The 19,446-nt window shown below is 43.7% G+C and overlaps 1 protein-coding gene across 1 annotated transcript in view; it reads left to right on the top strand.

Moving 5' to 3' along the window:
- The window catches only part of LOC134585739 (NXPE family member 4-like), a 140,805-nt gene that overhangs the window by 58,807 nt on the left and 62,552 nt on the right, over positions 1-19,446 (top strand). The window contains exons 3-4 of the mRNA XM_063441200.1: positions 450-1,186; positions 1,315-1,376. Of these exons, the coding sequence (XP_063297270.1) occupies positions 450-1,186; positions 1,315-1,376 (799 nt within the window). The remainder of the gene's footprint in view (positions 1-449; positions 1,187-1,314; positions 1,377-19,446) is intronic.

Raw genomic sequence — 19,446 nt, 5'->3', positions numbered from 1 at the left:
CAATAAAATTAATCCATCTTCAAACATAGAGATTGCATCAGAGACTGAGCTCTGATAGCAAGGAAAGCCCTTATAAAAGATTTCCCATGCTGTGCAATATGAGTGAGAGTGCTCTGGTTGGCTAGTAAGTCATACAATCAGAGTGCTCTGACAGCCAAGTCTCAAGAGAATTGAAACTTGGCTGTAAGAGTACTATGACTGGTTACCATTCCCTTCTGCATCTTATGGATGCATTTGGTCCTGAACTTTATTTAAACTGCTCTGTGAATCCTTCTGTCCTCACTTGGCTTTAGTAAATATAAGAATTGCCAGTGCAGTCGGAATTTGGTCCTTAAATAAATAACTTTTTACTTATGGAAGATTTGTATAGTCTACAGCAGGGAAATCAAATGCATTTCAAATAAACTCATTACAGCAACATTTAACCTCTGTCTGCCTGAACTTTTCAGAATCATCTGATGAATGTGTTCCAAACCTGCTCTCAACCAGACATGCAAATGAAGACGCTCTCTGTGAATGAAGAACTAGCATTAAAGAAAGAAAAAGCTCGAAATGAATTTAAAATTAAAATAAATGAAATTTTCATCAAAATCCAGAATCTTATCCCCAATTCCACATGCACATTTTTTAATAGAACCACAAGTGGGAAGAAAAGTATAGCTTTTATTAGAGACCCCCGTACACAGTATTGCACAGGGGAAGACCTTGTTGTTCAGCTTGATATGTATGATCACTTGGGCAACAGGAAAACATATGGAGGAGACTTTATTAGACCAAGACTCTTTTCTCCAGATCTTGGAGCCTCTGTGTCTGGAAGAGTGGACGATTTAAACAATGGAAGCTACCACATCCATTTCCCCTTGCATTGGGAAGGCAAGGTGCAAGTTTCTGCTATGTTATTTCACCCAAGTGAAGGGATATCAGCTCTATGGAGATCAAGACATTCTAGTTTAGGTGTTTTAGGGTTTCAAGGAAAATTTGTATATTTGGATAAGGTTGCCAGCACACAATGTGGCTTTATGCTTAACACAGATGAAGAGGTTTGTGAATATTTGGACCCAGAGGACGAAGAAGCATTCTACTGCATTAAACCTCCTGGTCTACCATGTGATTGTTTGACTGACATGAGGGCAATAGATCTTGGTGTGTCATATTTAACAAATGAGGAAAAAAATATATTTCAAAGGTACAGTACACAATGTATTGTCTTATTCTATCTATAATTATAAAACTATTATTTAGTTGAATTCATATTTATGTTTGTAAGCAAGCCAGAAACAATGATTATTGTATAATTGTTTCCTATTTTTAAAGGTCTAATATTGCTGTTGAAATACCCCAAAATTTCAAGTACATAGATGTTGCAACTTGTCAAGGTAAGACAATTTTTATCCTCCTTTTTCTATTTTTCATGCACTGCTAAATTTTATTTATACAATTGTCACACACATATCAGAAGCATAGAACAAAGGCCTTGATATCTGTTCATCAAATAAAAATCTTGTTATACATTTTATTAAGGAGCATATTATTAGCAAATTATGTAAATATACTCGCTCCACACTCCTCCACATGCTGTGTTGTACATGTATTTGTACATATTGAATCCAACAAGTGTATTGTGGGGATATTTATGGGATAATAATTGTAACAGTTTGAGAATTTCCCACTATTTAAATTCTCAGATCCCTAAGAACGTTAATCGTGTTAAATGAAATTTATACCATATAATTAATTCACAAATTGTTATAAAAATATAATTTTATTTTTAACAATTTAAATTAATAATGATGAGTAACATGCATGATAATAATCAATGAAATTCGAGTATAACATGAATATGCAATACAAAGTGTCAATACATTTCCTGGTTAATTCTACACATTAGGCCGTCAGGATTGATTTACGACCCTTTCTTCACAGAGAAGGAAACAAAGTTTTACGGAGACAGAGTATTCCTTAGAGCTGCAGTAAAAAAAACTTAGCTTTCAGCTGGCAGTTAGAAATAACCCTTTCAGTGCTGGCTAGACCTCTTCTAGGGATTTAAGATCTACTCTTGTGTGATTTTAAATAAAAATAATATTTAAATAGTCAGTAACCACTCCTTGATCCATCCAATGAGAAATCTACATGTTACATAAGCTGATATTTTAATTAATTTGTCTAAATAGATATTTTATCTTATTTTAGAGCCAATCAATACAGCTGGATAAATGGTCATGATATGCTAACGTGATATTAATCCCACAAATACATTAATGGCTATATTAATCCCAGCTGCAGATGGGATGCTATAACCATATATATATTATTTAATAATTAAGATTTCTAAATATGAAATCTAATCACGATTTATCCAGTCATATATCATGCTATTAATTTTAATTAATTTAAATTAATTAATTAAATGCCTGTATATTTACCAGTTAAGTAGATATTTTCTCATCAGATGTTCTCAGGTAGCTAAATGTCATGGGTATCTTTCTCTGCATGGAGTGTAAGAGTTTCTTGGTTACTCTGATCGCCCGATTCTGCCTGGATCTCTCTGAATCTCCCGAGAGTGTTGTAATGTCTCTCTCTACAATCTTTGAATTCCTGAATCTCTCTCTCTTCCCTTGTCTTAACTTTTTAAAGGGGAAATTCCTCTAAGTGATAGCCAATCACAAATGTGGGGTGTGGTTATTTTCTAGGTAACCATTTTAGTATTTGGACTCAAGGGGGCAGTATTGTCCCACTAAACATACCTATCCAGGAAAGAGTTAACTTTTCCTGGTGGCTATTTTTGACGTCATTTTCGTTATCTATATGGTGGCTATAACTTTATATTTTCTGTCAGATCAAGAGGATTTCTTCAGACTATGCGTCTCCATTTTCTGTAGTAATTCCTAATATGACAGCTTATAACACTATAGATGAACTCAAAAATACAATGAGAATCTGTTGGTATAGAAAGTAAAATTTAATTATTTAATCTCCTCTGTCACCTACGTCTGGGAATAGAATTTATTCTTATTCCATTAGTACCTAGACAGTTTTTTATCACTTGGTTTGTTTATACAAGACATTCCATTCAGCTCGGGCAAAGCGGTCAGTTTTAGAGAAAGGATAGAAATTCTGTGTCTCTTTGTTGGCTTGAAACTAACAAAATGGAGTCTGGTCTGTTCAACAATGGCTTCAGAATATACACTTTGTATTTCTATCAGAGCACAAAATGTCTGCCGATATACCGTATTTTTCGCTCCATAAGACGCACTTTTTTCCCCTCAAAAGTGAGGGGAAATGTCTGTGCGTCTTATGGAGCGAATATGAAGCTTTACTTACCTGTCTTGCAGCGTTGGCCGGCAGCACAGGGCGCACCACGGTAGTGGAACTTGAATTTCATGTTCCGGTTTCCGGCGGGACTGAAAGGAAGTGTGCACAAGCTGAGTGCGCACTTCCTTTCAGTCCCGCTGGAAACCGGAACATGAAATTCAAGTTCCACTACCGCGGTGCGCCCTGTGCTGCCGGCCAACGCTGCAAGACAGGTAAGTAATTATGGGACAAGGGGAGGGGGACAGTATGGGAGAGAAGTCTATGGGGAGGGGGATGAAGTCTATGGGGAGGGGGGGAGATGAAGTCTATGGGGAGGGGGGGAGATGAAGTCTATGGGGAGGGGGGGGAGATGAAGTCTATGGGGAGGGGGGGGAGATGAAGTCTATGGGGGGGGGAGATGAAGTCTATGGGGAGGGGGGGAGATGAAGTCTATGGGGAGGGGGGGGAGATGAAGTCTATGGGGAGGGGGGGAGATGAAGTCTATGGGTATGGGGAGGGGGTGGATGAAGTCTATGGGGAGGGGGTGGATGAAGACTATGGGGAGGGGGTGGATGAAGACTATGGGGAGGGGGGGAGATGAAGTCTATGGAGAGGGGGGAGATGAAGTCTATGGGGAGGGGGGGAGATGAAGTCTATGGGGAGGGGGGGAGATGAAGTCTATGGGGAGGGGGGGAGATGAAGTCTATGGGGAGGGGGGAGATGAAGTCTATGGGGAGGGGGGAGATGAAGTCTATGGGGAGGGGGTGGATGAAGTCTATGGGGAGGGGGTGGATGAAGTCTATGGGGAGGGGGTGGATGAAGTCTATGGGGAGGGGGTGGATGAAGTCGGGACTGAAAGGAAGTGTGCACAAGCTGAGTGCGCACTTCCTTTCAGTCCCGCTGGAAACCGGAACATGAAATTCAAGTTCCACTACCGCGGTGCGCCCTGTGCTGCCGGCCAACGCTGCAAGACAGGTAAGTAATTATGGGAAAAGGGGAGGGGGACAGTATGGGAGAGAAGTCTATGGGGAGGGGGATGAAGTCTATGGGGAGGGGGGGAGATGAAGTCTATGGGGAGGGGGGGAGATGAAGTCTATGGGGAGGGGGGGGAGATGAAGTCTATGGGGGGGGAGATAAAGTCTATGGGGGGGGAGATGAAGTCTATGGGGAGGGGGGGAGATGAAGTCTATGGGGAGGGGGGGAGATGAAGTCTATGGGGAGGGGGGGAGATGAAGTCTATGGGTATGGGGAGGGGGTGGATGAAGTCTATGGGGAGGGGGTGGATGAAGTCTATGGGGAGGGGGTGGATGAAGACTATGGGGAGGGGGTGGATGAAGACTATGGGGAGGGGGGAGATGAAGTCTATGGGGAGGGGGGGAGATGAAGTCTATGGGGAGGGGGGGAGATGAAGTCTATGGGGAGGGGGGAGATGAAGTCTATGGGGAGGGGGGAGATGAAGTCTATGGGGAGGGGGAGATGAAGTCTATGGGGAGGGGGTGGATGAAGTCTATGGGGAGGGGGTGGATGAAGTCTATGGGGAGGGGGTGGATGAAGTCTATGGGAGGGGGGGACACTATGGGACAGGGGAGAAAAAAATATTCTGTACAAACTGTCCCATAGTAAGAAACACTATGGGACAGTTTGTTCAGAATATTTTTTTTCTGGGTTTCTTCCTCTAAAAACTAGGTGCGTCTTATGGTGAGGTGCGCCTTATGGAGCGAAAAATACGGTAAATACCCTGACAGTATCCAACAAGTGTAAGTAGAAATTATATATTTAATCCAAGCACAGGTTATACATCCACTATAATATAGCATATAAAGTATGACCACTAAAGGCAGATGTGCAGCAAACCTAAATGAATAGTGTGCCATCTAGAACACCAAAAAACAGCTAAACATACAAATGAGTAGGAATGCAAAGAATCTGAGTGATAACTCTAAAGGTGTAAACAGTAAAATGATAATACAACCTTGCTCAAAGAAATCGTGGTCTGTGGTATCTATAAAAAATACAGACTGAACATAGAGTGATCAGTGCATACTGAGAAAGAGACACATCATGTTATAAGGATAACTCACAAGAGATGAAGGAATATCAGGCACATCATCCTAAGTCAGGTATGGAATTAGGGTCTTCGATGTATAGGAGTCTTCTTACAAGGTTGTATTGTCATTTTATTAATTACACCTTGGGAGTTATCACTCCGATTCTTTGAATTATGTCTAAGAAGAACAACTCAAAAGTAAAACGTTCTTTAAGAGCACGGATTGTAATACAGCCATAGATAAAACTAGTCTACATCATGGCTCACAAATCTCCCTAAAGGACAAATGATGCACCTTAAACGAAACTACTCAGACCCAAAGATCTTTAAAGAGCAAGCATCAATTATTTAAAAAAATATATTATAATAAGAGATATGACCCAATTAGAATGAATAGAGATGAAGAGCAGGTTAAACTTCTAGAAAGTCAATTTTTACTACCTAATCTTGGTACCAAAAAAATAGTAAGGATAGCAAAAAGTTTGAATATGCTTTCATTACCAAATTTAACTCTCATGCCAAAATAATAGAACATATTTTAAAAAGACACTGGCATATATTGAAAAAGGATATATTGGGAAAAGTCATCCCAGAACGACCAACAAAAAAGCAGACAATCTAAAAATCAATTAGCGCCCAGTTTACTACGTAATAATAAAAAAACATTAAACATTTTTTAATTTACAAGGATTTTTTAGTTGTGGGAAGTGTTCAACTTGTAAATTTCGGAAAAGAACGACACATACTTTTGAAGGTACATATACAAACAAAAAATATGACATTAAGAAGTCTATTCAATGTTCCACGACATTTGTCATATACCTATTACAATGTGGGTGTGGAGCCCAGTATGTCGGCTGCATCACACGTAAATTACACACAAGGTTAGCAGAACACTTCTACAACATTAGGAATAAAAGAACAGAGCACAGTGATTCAAAACATTGCAATCCATGCCCGCATTTTATGTGGGACAACTTTATAGAAATTGGAAATTGATAGAGTGGAAAAAAATTGGAGAGGAGGAAATAGGTCCATGGAGCTCAATAAAAAGGAAGCACAATGGATTTACAATCTTGAAACCCTCAAACAGGGCCTTAGTATTGATATTGACCTTGCAGGACTAATCTGATATGTCACTAACCAAAATTCAGAAATAGAATCTAATACATTTTCCTATGAGGGATCTATTCATTTTAATCTATTGGTTTTAGAGTACCCTTCTGGATTAGAACCACTTTTTTCATTTTTTCATCACCTCTACTTAAACGTATTAATATATATGTTATTAGGATGTTTTCTAATTCTCATTTCTAGTTTCAGAACAATTTGATGAGATATTCTATCGAGTGGAAGGCATTTGAATTTTCTTTTGTTGTATTTTATTATATATTTTTCATTTTATTTATGTATTTATGTATTTTAATTCATCTGTGTGTACAGGGTTCCTAATCACGACCTGGACAATTTTTTTTACATACACATGTAATTTCTTTTATATATATATATATATATATATATATATATATATATATATATATATATATATATATATATATATATATATATATAGTTTTTATTAAATGTTCCCATTTTTTCTAATAGTATCTTCATGATCAGTATTGATCACCAAAATATTTTTCTTTATTATCCATTTGTGGAAAGACTTTGGTTAGTGTCTTTTCCTGCAACGGTTCAGTGAATAGGGCTTGCAGAATGGATTGTGATAATGGTGTTCATTTACTGAACAAACTGCCGAACAACCAGACCACCCGCAAGTGGAGTTTGCTGCTCGTTAACCTCCCAGAAGCTGGGGTTAACTGCAGCTTAATTGATGAACGACTGGGGGGTCGGCATTCGTATACACTGTCGTATACCTAAACTGTCGAACGTCCAGCTGTGTTTTGTCGTCAAACGTATTGAACTGTTTTCGGACACTCGACCGCACTAACACTGCTGGGACTTCCAGCCATTCGTTTCATTTTCATATGAACGCAGTGGCGTTCGGTACATTGAAGCCCACGAACCAGGGACACACATAGACTATGGCCATTCACCAGTAATTCGATAATTCGAACGGTATTTGAACTATTGGAAATAGACTGGTCACACAGCATAATTCTCTGGAACTGTTTTGGCCATGAAAATATGCTTGCGGTCGGTCAAAAGAGTCTTCCATAAAACCTTTGAACCCCTGCTCTGATCTGGGTGATTTTTGGATATGTTGTTCAGGGCTATCAGGGCATGTGACTTTTATGGGGATAGGTTATGTTTTGGGGTACTTTCTGAACTTTGGGAAAAATTTGTTTTTTCTGCCTGGGGATAATTGAGTTACTTACAGGAATTTACTCAATTATCTCCCAAGCAGAGGGGAGGGATTGTGTGCTGTACATAGGCATGTCACAGACTGTATGTTTGTTCTGATTGGTTTCTGTCCTTTGTGTGCCTGTGCTCCATCAGGTCCAGGGGTGTGCCTCTGGCCTGAGGAATTGTATATAAGTCAACCTGTACCAATAAAAAGAAAGTACAGCCTCTTTGAATACTATGGTTTTTTTTTTTTTTGCAAGACATAATAACCATTATTTGTTTATTAGCAGGCCATTGTGTAATTTTTGTTTCTTTTAACAAATATAAAGCGATAATGAAGAAGCTATGTGTGAAAAACTAAATACACCCTTACTGCTTCCATAGGGATTTTCCCCAGTAATTGGACTCTGAACTAAAATGTGAATATAGGATGGTAATCAATTTTGTCTGAGAGGATTCCTCTAGACAGAGTTTCTCAAAAAAAGTAAGGTGAGCACTAGTCATCCGAAGGATCTCTCTATCCCTGGCAAAATCATGGATATAAAGGTAGCGGAAGTACTCTCTCTGGGTCAATCTGGACAGATTCTGGAGCCCCTGGAAATGATATGACCTCCTTGTCAACCTATAAGTGAATATACCTCTGTAGCCCTGTACCCTCCATCCACCTAATGTTGAAAGCCCCAATGCCTGGTATAAATGCTCTGTTATGCAGCAGGGGTGTTATTGGGGAGTGAAATGAGTTTAAGGAATATTTGGTGGTAACGTTATTCCATATTTGTGGGCAATTAAGTATGGCTGGACAATTGATTCACAGTAGAGCCCTCTGTGACTTGGGAACCCACACCTAAAATTGGGGCTCCCATGATTAGGGACTCTAGGTCTACCCATCCCCTGCGATCTGGAGGAGAGTACCAGTGGATGATTTGGGTCAATTGTGCTGCTAGATAGTAAAAATAAAGCTAAAACATCCCCAGGCCCCATGCTGATTTTGACTTGTAGAGGATATTACATGCCACTCATCTGTGTTTGCGGTGTTGAACTTGTTTATTGCCTTCTGTAGTCCTGCCAGGTCTCTTTTAGTGACCCTGATCGGAAAGGCCTGGATCAAAATCAGCAGTTGTGGCAACAGGTTCATCTTCACTGAATGTATACACCTATCCAAGGCAAAGACGTATCTGTCCAGTGATCCATATAATTAGCTAGTGTGTGTAATAGTGGAGTATATTTGTGTTTGAAAAAGAAGGACTGGATCTGCAGTGATCCTAATCCACAAAAGAGCAACATGTTCAATATGCAATTGGAATTGTGTTTGTATCACTTCAACCTCTGATAGTTTCGTCAGCATTGCCACCAATTTCTCCTTCATGACTCTGTAGCCAGACAAATCAGCAAATGCTGTAAGCATTCTGCTTAGGTGATCTAGCGAATGTAGTGGCTCAAAGACGTGAGAACGATATTGTCTGCAAATGCCGATACCGTAAACTGATTTCCTATTTGTTGGTCCTGTCTAATATTGTGTAACAGGAGCTTCAGGGACAGAGCCAATAAAAGAACAGTTTTGTTCCATATCCCAATCAAAATAGAATTTGTCTAGCACTTGTGATACCTGTCTGGACCATTAAAGGGACACTCCAGGCACCCAGACCACTTCTGCCCATTGGAGTGGTCTGGGTGCCAACTCCCACTTCCCGTTAACCCTGCAACTGTAATTATTGCAGTTTTCATAAACTTCAATAATTACCTTGCATGGTTAACTCCTCCTCTAGTGGCTGTCTACTAGACAGCAACTAGAGGGCACTTCCTGCTTCATAGCACAGGCTTTCTGTGCTAGAGCGTCGCTGGACGTCCTCACGCTGTGTGAGGACCTCCAGCATCGCTCAATTCCCCATAGGAAAGCATTGAAAAGCATTTTCAATGCTTTCCTATGGAGAGCTCTAATGCGCAATGCGCATTAGGTCTCCTCAGCCGGCGTGCGGGATCAGTCTCCCCCGCCGGCTGACGTGATGAAGGGAAGGAGTGGCGGCAACTCGAAACCAGCGCCGAGGGACATCAGCAGGGGTCTCAGGTAAGTCACTGAAGGGGTTTTCACCTCTTCAGCAACCGGGGATGGGTGGTGGGAGCAGAGCCGGCCTTAGGGGTGTGCGAGATGTGCGGCTGCACAGGGCGCCATGGAGCAGGGGGCGCCCTGCGGCCGCACAGCTCACACATGGCAGAAAAAAAAGGGGGGGCGGAGCTTAGCGTGCGGTGGAGGCGGGGCTTAGCGTGTGGTGGGGGCAGAGCTAAAATGCTGTCTAATTGCTGCAGGGGAAGCAGGAATGAGTCCCTACTTCCCCCAACAACCAGAATCCAGGAGCTGCACGGCCTGTCTGCCTCCACAAGGAACAGAGGTAACTATGTGATTGTCTGCTTGTGTGTGTCTGTGCATGTGACTGTCTGCCTGTGTGTGTGACTGTCTGCCTGTGTGTGTGACTGTGTGTGTGTGTGACTGTCTGCCTGTGTGTGACTCTGTGTGTGTGACTGTCTGTGTGTGTGTGACTGTCTGTGTGTGTGTGTGAATGTCTGTGTGTTTGACTGTCTGTGTGTGTGACTGTGTGTGTGTGACTTTCTGCCTGTGTGTGACTGTCTGCCTGTATGTGACTGTCTGTGTGTGACTGTCTGTGTGTGACTGTCTGTGTGTGACTGTCTGTGTGTGTGTGACTGTCTGTGTGTGTGTGACTGTCTGTGTGTGTGACTGTCTGTGTGTGTGTGTGACTGTCTGCCTGTGTGTGTGTGGCTGTCTGCCTGTGTGTGTGGCTGTCTGCCTGTATGTGACTGTCTGTGTGTGTGACTGTCTGTGTGTGTGTGTGTGACTGCCTGTGTTTGTGACTGTCTGCCTGTGTGTGTGACTGTCTGCCTGTGTGTGTGACTGTCTGCCTGTGTGTGTGTGACTGTCTGTGTGTGTGACTGTCTGTGTGTGTGACTGTCTCTGTGTGTGTGTGTGTGTGTGTGTGTGTGTGTGTGACTGCCTGTGTTTGTGACTGTCTGCCTGTGTGTGTGACTGTCTGCCTGTGTGTGTGACTGTCTGCCTGTGTGTGTGACTGTCTGCCTGTGTGTGTGTGACTGTCTGTGTGTGTGACTGTCTCTGTGTGTGTGTGTGTGTGTGTGTGTGTGTGTGACTGCCTGTGTTTGTGACTGTCTGCCTGTGTGTGTGACTGTCTGCCTGTGTGTGTGACTGTCTGCCTGTGTGTGTGACTGTCTGCCTGTGTGTGTGACTGTCTGCCTGTGTGTGTGACTGTCTGCCTGTGTGTGTGACTGTCTGCCTGTGTGTGTGTGACTGTCTGTGTGTGTGACTGTCTGTGTGTGTGACTGTCTGTGTGTGTGACTGTCTGTGTGTGTGACTGTCTGTGTGTGTGACTGTCTCTGTGTGTGTGTGTGTGTGACTGTCTGCCTGTGTGTGTGTGGCTGTCTGCCTGTGTGTGTGTGTGGCTGTCTGCCTGTGTGTGTGTGACTGTCTGCCTGTGTGTGTGTGTGACTGTCTGCCTGTGTGTGTGACGGTCTGTGTGTGTGACTGTCTGCCTGTGTGTGTGTGACTGTATGTGTGTGTGTGTGACTGTCTGTTTGTGGCTGTCTGCCTGTGTGTGTGTGTGTGCGTGGCTGTCTGCCAGTGTGCGACACTGTCTGTGTGTGTGTGTGTGTGTGTGTCTGTCTGCCTGTGTGTTTGTGTGTGGCTTTCTGTGTGTGACTGCCTGCCTGTGTGTGTTTGTGTGTGTGTGTGTGGCTGTCTGCCTGTGTGTGTGTGTGGCTGTCTGCCTGTGTATGTGTGTGTGACTGACTGGGCAGACTAGATGGGCCGATTGGTTCTTATCTGCCGTCACATTCTATGTCTGTGTGTTTGTGTGTGGCTGTCTGTGTGTGACTGCCTGCATGTGTTTGTGTGTGTGCGTGTGTCAGGGTGTGTGGGAAGGGGGAAGGAGAGTGGGGGAGGGAGGATGGGAAGGGGGGGCGCTGGGAAGGTTTTTCGCACAGGGCGCCTAAAGGCCTAAGGCCGGCCCTGGGTGGGAGGGAGAGGGGACCTGCAGTGCCAGGAAAACAGATTGTTTTCTTGGCACTGGAGAGTCCCTTTAAGTTTGAGTAAAGAGCCTGTACTGCCATGTTGTATTGGTTTGGAGACCCTAAAAAGCGACAAAGACCAAAAAGATATGTCAGTTTCACTCTATTAAATTATTTCTCTGCATTGAGTGACAAAGTCAGAGAAGGCATTTCCCTATCCCCAATCCACCATACCAGATTGACACTATGCCTGTTGTTTTTGTATACCTGCCTCACAGTCATAAAGCCCACTTGATCAAGATGGACTAGGGAGTCTAGAAACGGTGTAAGTCTTACCGCTAACACTTTGGTGAATATTTTCATATCCACATTGATGAGTGTGAGCAGGGATGGACTGACAGCCTTCTGGGCCCCCGGACAAAATTAGATCCAGGGCCCTTCGAAGACAAAATATTAAAGGAGCACTATAGTGCCAGGAAAACAAACTCGTTTTTCTGGCACTCTAGGGTCATTATGTCCCCCCCCCCCCCCACCCTCAGGGCCCCCCTCCCGCTGGGCTGAAGGTGTTAATACCCCACTTACCTTTCTCCTGCACCGGGCTCCCTCGGTTCTGGGGAATTCTCCTTCCTCTGCCGACGTCAGATTCGAATGCGCATTCGCGGCAAGAGACGCGCACGCATTCAAACCGCCCATAGGAAAGCATTACTAAATGCTTTCCTATAGACGTCCAGCTTGTCTTCTCGCTGTGATTTTCACAGTGAGAATCGCAGAAGCGCCTCTAGCTGCTGTCAGTGAGACCGCCACTAGAAGATGGATTAACCCTTAGTGAAACATAGCAGTTTCTATGAAACTGCTATGTGTTCATCTGCAGGGTTAAAACTAGAGGGACCTGGCACCCAGACCACTTAATTGAGCTGAAATGGTCTGGGTGCCTATGTAAATGTTAAAAAGAATTTTAAAGTAAGTAGTCAAACCGTTTGAGAACAGTTTGACAACTTACCTGGGGTCTGCTGGGACATGAGGCTGTAGTAGGGCATAGGAGCAGTGGTGTGTGTGTGTGTGTGTGTGTGTGTGTGTGTGTGTGTGTGAAAGGTTCAGTGTGTGTGTGGGGGGGTGTAGTGAGTGAATGTGTAGGGTGTGTGGGGCAATGTATGTGTGTGTTGGCAGTGTATGTGTGTATATGTGTATGGTGTGGGGGCAGTGTATGTGTGTGGGGGGCAATGTGTATATGGGGAGGGCAGTGTGTGGGGGCAATGTATGTATGTGTATGGTGTGTGTAGGGGCGGCAGTGTATGTGTGGGCGGGCCGTGTGTGGGTATGGTGTGTGTGGGGGCAGTGTGTGTATGGGGGGCAGTGTATGTGTGTGGGGGGGGCAGTATGTGTGTGTGTGTGTGTAATGGATCGACTGGCACCCCGACTGGGTACCTCCATTGAAGGATGCTCCTAGCGCTTCCTGAGGACTCCAAGCACTGCAGCAGACACCACAACCACCGAACCAGAGAAACATGTAAATCCTCTCAAGCATATGAATGCTGTATACAGCCGACTAGGACAAACCATGCGAATACGTTTCCACTCCTAGCAGTCAAACTGGAACAGCATGAAATAAATAATAATGAGACGACACTTCACTTTGAGGGTTAAGCAGGAACTGCAGATTTATTCACACAACCTCCTTTTAAGACATTCTCCCATGCAAGGGAGGGATCCACAACAATTAGTACCACAGCCAATAATGTACCAGTTACCTCCCACACATCTCCTCCTCTTAGTGTGACACATAATCCCATTATTCCAGAAAAAAAATCCCTGGGTTTCTGGATGTACCCCTAAACATAGGGTTACCCCTTTAAATGTTGCATCCCCTGGTAGCCCTGATCTGGGTGAGACACATATCCAAAAATCACCCAGATCAGACCAGGGGTTCGGGAGTTATGGCTGTTTAAACCTTTAAGGACCAAACTTCTGGAATAAAAGGGAATCATAATATAAAAGAAATATCTACAGGCAAATAGTAGGCGCTATATATTTGGTGATAGTGAGTACAAATATTTATTTATTCCAAGTGAAACAATCTTAAAAAAGCTGCACCTTAAAGTGTAAAATAGCTCAGAAAAACACCACTATACAATTGCAAGAAAAATAAGGTGCGCTATGACTTTAAATAACTCAATAGTGTACAATACAATAATAATACTTAATATTATTGTTAAAAGTGCATGTGCAATGTGCAACACGTGAAGAGAAATGGGGTAGCAAGTCCACACTCACAATTTTAACGCCACTGGCGTGGATCACCCCTCAGGGCTATGCAAATATGTAAAACAAACACAAAAAGACAAAGATCATAGGGTAATATATCTTAAAAACTTCAAGTGTATGTAAGGGGAAATATTCACACTTACAAAAAATAGAGCAGTAAAAGTCTGCTCTAACTATGATGGCAGAAGTTACCTGTACTTCTTCTATCTATAATGATTTTAATCTATTTTACTCTATTTAGTAGGATGTGGGATATTATAATATAGCTGCTACTACATCTGGTATGACATTTTTTATGGTATTATATACAAAATAACAATATATGTGGTTATTTTACATTTACTTATATTTAGCTTGTGTTTATAATATTCTTGCATATTGAAATGTTTTTAATTTCCTATATAGGCAAAAGTGAAAGTGCTAGTATTAGCTTTTATATGCCTTCATTTTTTAACCTAAAAGTGCCGTTTAGGCGATATGCCTAAAACAATAGAGACTGGACGTTTAAATTATGGAGTCATCAGGTGACCCAGAACCAATAGACTTTTTCTCTTAAGAAATCCACGCCCAGAAAGATCGTCATAAAACCGACAGGACAGCAGGATCCAACATGTGATCTGAGGAAGCCAACCTGGCGAAACGCGTCATCACGCACGACGTCACCACGTGATCGCTCCGAAACCCGGAAGTATTGACTCGAGGTGATACTACCTGCTAACCGGCGGATACAAACAGCACATATCGTGACCGCTGGACGAGGAGAATCATTTGGACTGGTGACTTGGAAGCTATTTTACATTTTATCACTTTGTGTGAATTACTTTTAAATTCTTTTCAAATAAAGTGCTTCAGAAGGATTTGTCTGCTGTCCTGAATACTAAAGGTCTCTGAGTCCTGAGATAAGAGGACTTCTGCCATCATAGTTAGAGCAGACTTTTACTGCTCTATTTTTTGTAAGTGTGAATATTTCCCCTTACATACACTTGAAGTTTTTAAGATATATTACCCTATGATCTTTGTCTTTTTGTGTTTGTTTTACATATTTGCATAGCCCTGAGGGGTGATCCACGCCAGTGGCGTTAAAATTGTGAGTGTGGACTTGCTACCCCATTTCTCTTCACGTGTTGCACATTGCACATGCACTTTTAACAATAATATTAAGTATTATTATTGTATTGTACACTATTGAGTTATTTAAAGTCATAGCGCACCTTATTTTTCTTGCAAAAGGGAATCATGACATGTCACACATGTCATGTGTCCTTAAGGGGTTAAAGTTTTCACGGACCGCATGGCAAATGTATCTGAAAATAGTTCCTTGTACTTTGGCCCTGCAGTCGGTCACAGAAAAGGGAATGAAAACACCTGAATTGCCTGGGTTATGGAGCCTGGGGAGGATTCGAATGAATCCCCTTGTTTGTGGGGTTCTTTCTACCGAACGGCTGGAAGTCTGGAGGTCTCAGCGGTGTTTGCCTAGTCGAGTGTCCGATTTTAGTTCCAGACACTCGACGGCAAAACACCGCTGTTCGGGAGTTTAAGATGGCCGCCGCCACGTGTTTGTTTCCCGAATGGCCGCCACCCAGAGGACGAAGAACACATTACATAAATGGCCAATTACCCGTTTGCAACATTGTTGCAAACGGTAATTGGAGGCACACTTATTCCTGGGTGAGCTGGTTGTTCGGTAGTTTCACTCAATATAATGAATGGAGTGATTCTACCGAACAATCAGCAGAATGCTGCATACACATATACAATTTACCGAACACATAATAACATACATAATATTTAAGACAGCCTGAATACAATCTGCTACACAGTCTTAAAGGGGCATTGTTCCTAAAAGTCATAATATGTCCACGAATGGCCCTTAAAGGGCCAGTAGCAGCGATATAAAATACCACATGCCCAAATATTGCATTCAAAAGTACAAATTTACCAGGGACCATAGTCAGCAGGTAGGAGACGGGCAGCCAGGCCTCTCCAATGTCCAGTGGCGAGGCGGGTTCCGCCACAGTGTGTGTATAAATATGGGTGGGCAGTGTATGCAGTGTGTGTGTATATATGGGTGGGCAGTGTGTGAATATATATTGGTGGGCAGTGTGTGAATATATATTGGTGGGCAGTGTGTGTGTGTATATGGGTGGGCAGTGTATGTGTATATATGGGTGGGAAGTGTATGTGTATATGTGGGTGGGCAGTGTGTGTGTGGGGGGCAGTGTGTGTGTGTGTATATGGGTGGGCAGTGTGTGTGTGTATATATATATATATATATATGGGTGGGCAGTGTGTATATATATAGGTGGGCAGTGTATGCAGTGTGTGTGTGCATATATGGGTGGGTAGTGCATGCAGTGTGTGTATATGTGTGGGCAGTGTATGCAGTGTGTGTATATGTGTGGGCAGTGTATGTGTATCTATGGGTGGGCAGTGTATGCAGTCAGTGTGTATCTATCGGTGGGCAGTGTATGTAGTGTGTGTGTGTGTGTGTATCTATGGGTGGGCAGTGTATGCAGTCTGTGTGTGTATCTATGGGTGGGCAGTGTATGCAGTATGTGTGTATCTGTCGGTGGGCAGTGTATGTAGTGTGTGTGTGTTCATATTGGTGGGCAGTGTATGTAGTGTGTGTGTGTGTATCTATGGGTGGGCAGTGTATGCAGTCTGTGTGTATCTATCGGTGGGCAGTGTATGTAGTGTGTGTGTGTATATATTGGTGGGCAGTGTATGTAGTGTGTGTGTATATCTAAAGGTGGGCAGTGTCTGCAGTGTGTGTGTGTGTGTGTGTGTGTGTATGGGTGGGCAGTGTATGCAGTGTGTGCATATATATGGGTGGGGGGCAGTGTGTGCAGTGTATATGGGTGGGCAATGTATATATATGGGTGGGGCAATGTGTGTATATATGGGTGTGCAGTGTATGTGTGTGAGGGAAGTGTGTGCATATATGGGTGGGCAGTGTGTATGTGTGTGTGCGGGCAGTGTTTGTATATGGGTGGGCAGTGTATATAAATGGGTGGGCAGTATATATATATATATATATATATATATATATATATATGGGCAGTGTATACATATGGGTGGGCAGTGTGTGTATATAGGTGGGCAGTGTGTGTATGGGGGGCAGTGTGTATGGGGGGCAGTGTGTGTATAGGGAGCAGTGTGTGTATTGGGGGCAGTGAATGCATATGGATGGGCAGTGAATGCATATGGGTGGGCAGTGTGTGTATATGGTTGGGCAGTGTGTGTATATAGGTGGGCAGTGTGCGTATGGGGGGCAGTGTGTATGGGGGGTAGTGTGTATGGGGGCAGTGTGTGTATGGGGAGCAGTGTGTGTATGGGGGGCAGTGAATGCATATGGGTGGGCAGTGAATGCATATGGGTGGGCAGTGTGTGTATATGGGTGGGCAGTGTGTGTATATAGGTGGGCAGTGTATGTATATGGGTGGGCAGTGTGTGTATATGGGTGTGCAGTGTGTGTATATAAGTGGGCAGTGTGTGTATTGGGGGCAGTGTGTGTGGGGGGCAGTGTGTATATGGGGGGCAGTGTGTGGGGGGGGGCAGTGTGTGTGTGGGGGCAGTGTGTGTGTGGGGGGGCAGTGTGTGTATGGGGGGCAGTGTATATATATGGGTGGGCAGTGTGTGTATATGGGTGGGCAGTGTGTGTATATAAGTGGGCAGTGTGTGTATTGGGGGGCAGTGTGTGGGGGGGCAGTGTGTATATGGGGGGCAGTGTGTGTATGGATGGGCAGTGTATGTATATGGGTGGGCAGTGTATGTATATGGTTGGGCAGTGTATATATATATATATGTGTGGGCAGTGTGTGTATATGGGTGGGCAGTGTGTGTATATAGGTGGGCAGTGTGTATATGTGGGGCAGTGTGTGTATGGGATGGGCAATGTGTATATGGGGGCAGTGTGTATATGGGGGCAGTGTGTATATGGGGGTCGTGTGTATATGGGGTTGGCAGTGTGTGCATATGGGTGGGCAGTGTGTGTATGGGGGCAGTGTGTGTATGGGAGCAGTGTGTATATGGGGTGGGCAGTGTGTGTATATGGGGGGGCAGTGTGTGTATGGGGCAGTGTGTATATGGGGTGGGGCAGTGTGTGTATATGGGTGGGCAGTGTGTGTATGGGGGGGCAGTGTGTGTATGGGGGCAGTGTGTGTATGGGGGGGCAGTGTGTGTATATGGGGTGGGCAGTGTGTGTATATGGGTGGGCAGTGTGTGTATGGGGGGCAGTGTGTGTATGGGGGCAGTGTATGTATATGGGGTGGGCAGTGTAGGTATATGGGGTGGGCAGTGTAGGTATATGGGGTGGGCAGTGTAGGTATATGGGGGCCAGTGTAGGTATATGGGGGGGCAGTGTAGGTATATGGGGGGAAGTGTGTGTATGGGGGGGGCAGGGTGTGTATGGGCTGCTTACCTGTACAATGTGATGGTTTCCTCCCTCCATCTTCTTCCAGCAGCAGTGGGGCAGATAGGCTCCTTCTCACCCTCCATCCATGCTGTATGTGCGCTCCGTGTGAGAGGGAAGCAGGGGGTGTTATGTCACTTCCTGCCCCGCCTCCCATCCTCACACGGAGCTCTGAGTGCTGCAGGGAGAGAGAGGAGACCTGGCAGTGAGAGGTATGCTGCCAGGTCTCTCACTGGATATGGGATGGGTTATTAGCAGATTGATGGGTTGCAGGGGCCCTTCGAGTCATTATGGGCCCCCTGCAACCTTCTTACAGCACTTTCTTTGTTTAACTTCCTTCTGCTGTGGAGATCTTTGATCTCCACAGCAGAAGCATGGCTGTGCTGCCGGGCCCCCTGACTGACTCGGGCCCTCGGTCCATGACCGAACTGCCCGGCCTGTCAGTCCGCCCCTGAGTGTGAGCCATCAGGTCCCTGTCTCGGTGACGGTTGCTGCGAAAATATTAGAGGAGTTCAAGCCATAGAAATACAATTGAATATCAGCAGAGAACATATATATAGAAAATATATTTTAACAGTTATGATGTGGGGAGTGATTATCCAGAGCCAAATAATACTGTGTAGAAATCTTATTTATTCCTTCTGGAGTTGTGACCACTGTGACCTGTGGCAACCTTTAAAGTGGTGATTGGTTTATGCAAAGCTTGTCCATTTTATTGGACTTCTCATATAACAATCTCTTCGACCAGTTTACCGAGCGAGCTACATCTTCCAGAAACAAGTCTTCAAGTGAGTGTCTCAGGACTTGTCAATTCTTTTCATTGTCTTGCATATGGTTTGTTTTATGTCACTGTTCTGCCTTCCGCAAGGTTGCTTGGTGCTCTGTCATTAATTTAATTTTCATGTTCTTTTATTTGGAAATATATGTTGGTTTTGCAATACTCAATAAAAACGGGTTAAACAAAAAATGGTTACTTTGATTAACTGTCAAATGGATTGGGGCTTTTTTACTAGACATTTTAAAGTAGGAGTAATTCTACAGTCTAACATCTACATGAAGTTAACAATACATTATCTTTCTGAGCCTTAAAATAAGTCTT

The sequence above is a fragment of the Pelobates fuscus genome, chromosome 2 (genome assembly GCF_036172605.1).
Source record: "Pelobates fuscus isolate aPelFus1 chromosome 2, aPelFus1.pri, whole genome shotgun sequence".
Lineage (NCBI taxonomy): Eukaryota > Metazoa > Chordata > Amphibia > Anura > Pelobatidae > Pelobates > Pelobates fuscus.
Note: the sequence above shows the minus strand (reverse complement) of the source record. Positions and strands in the feature narration are given on the sequence as shown.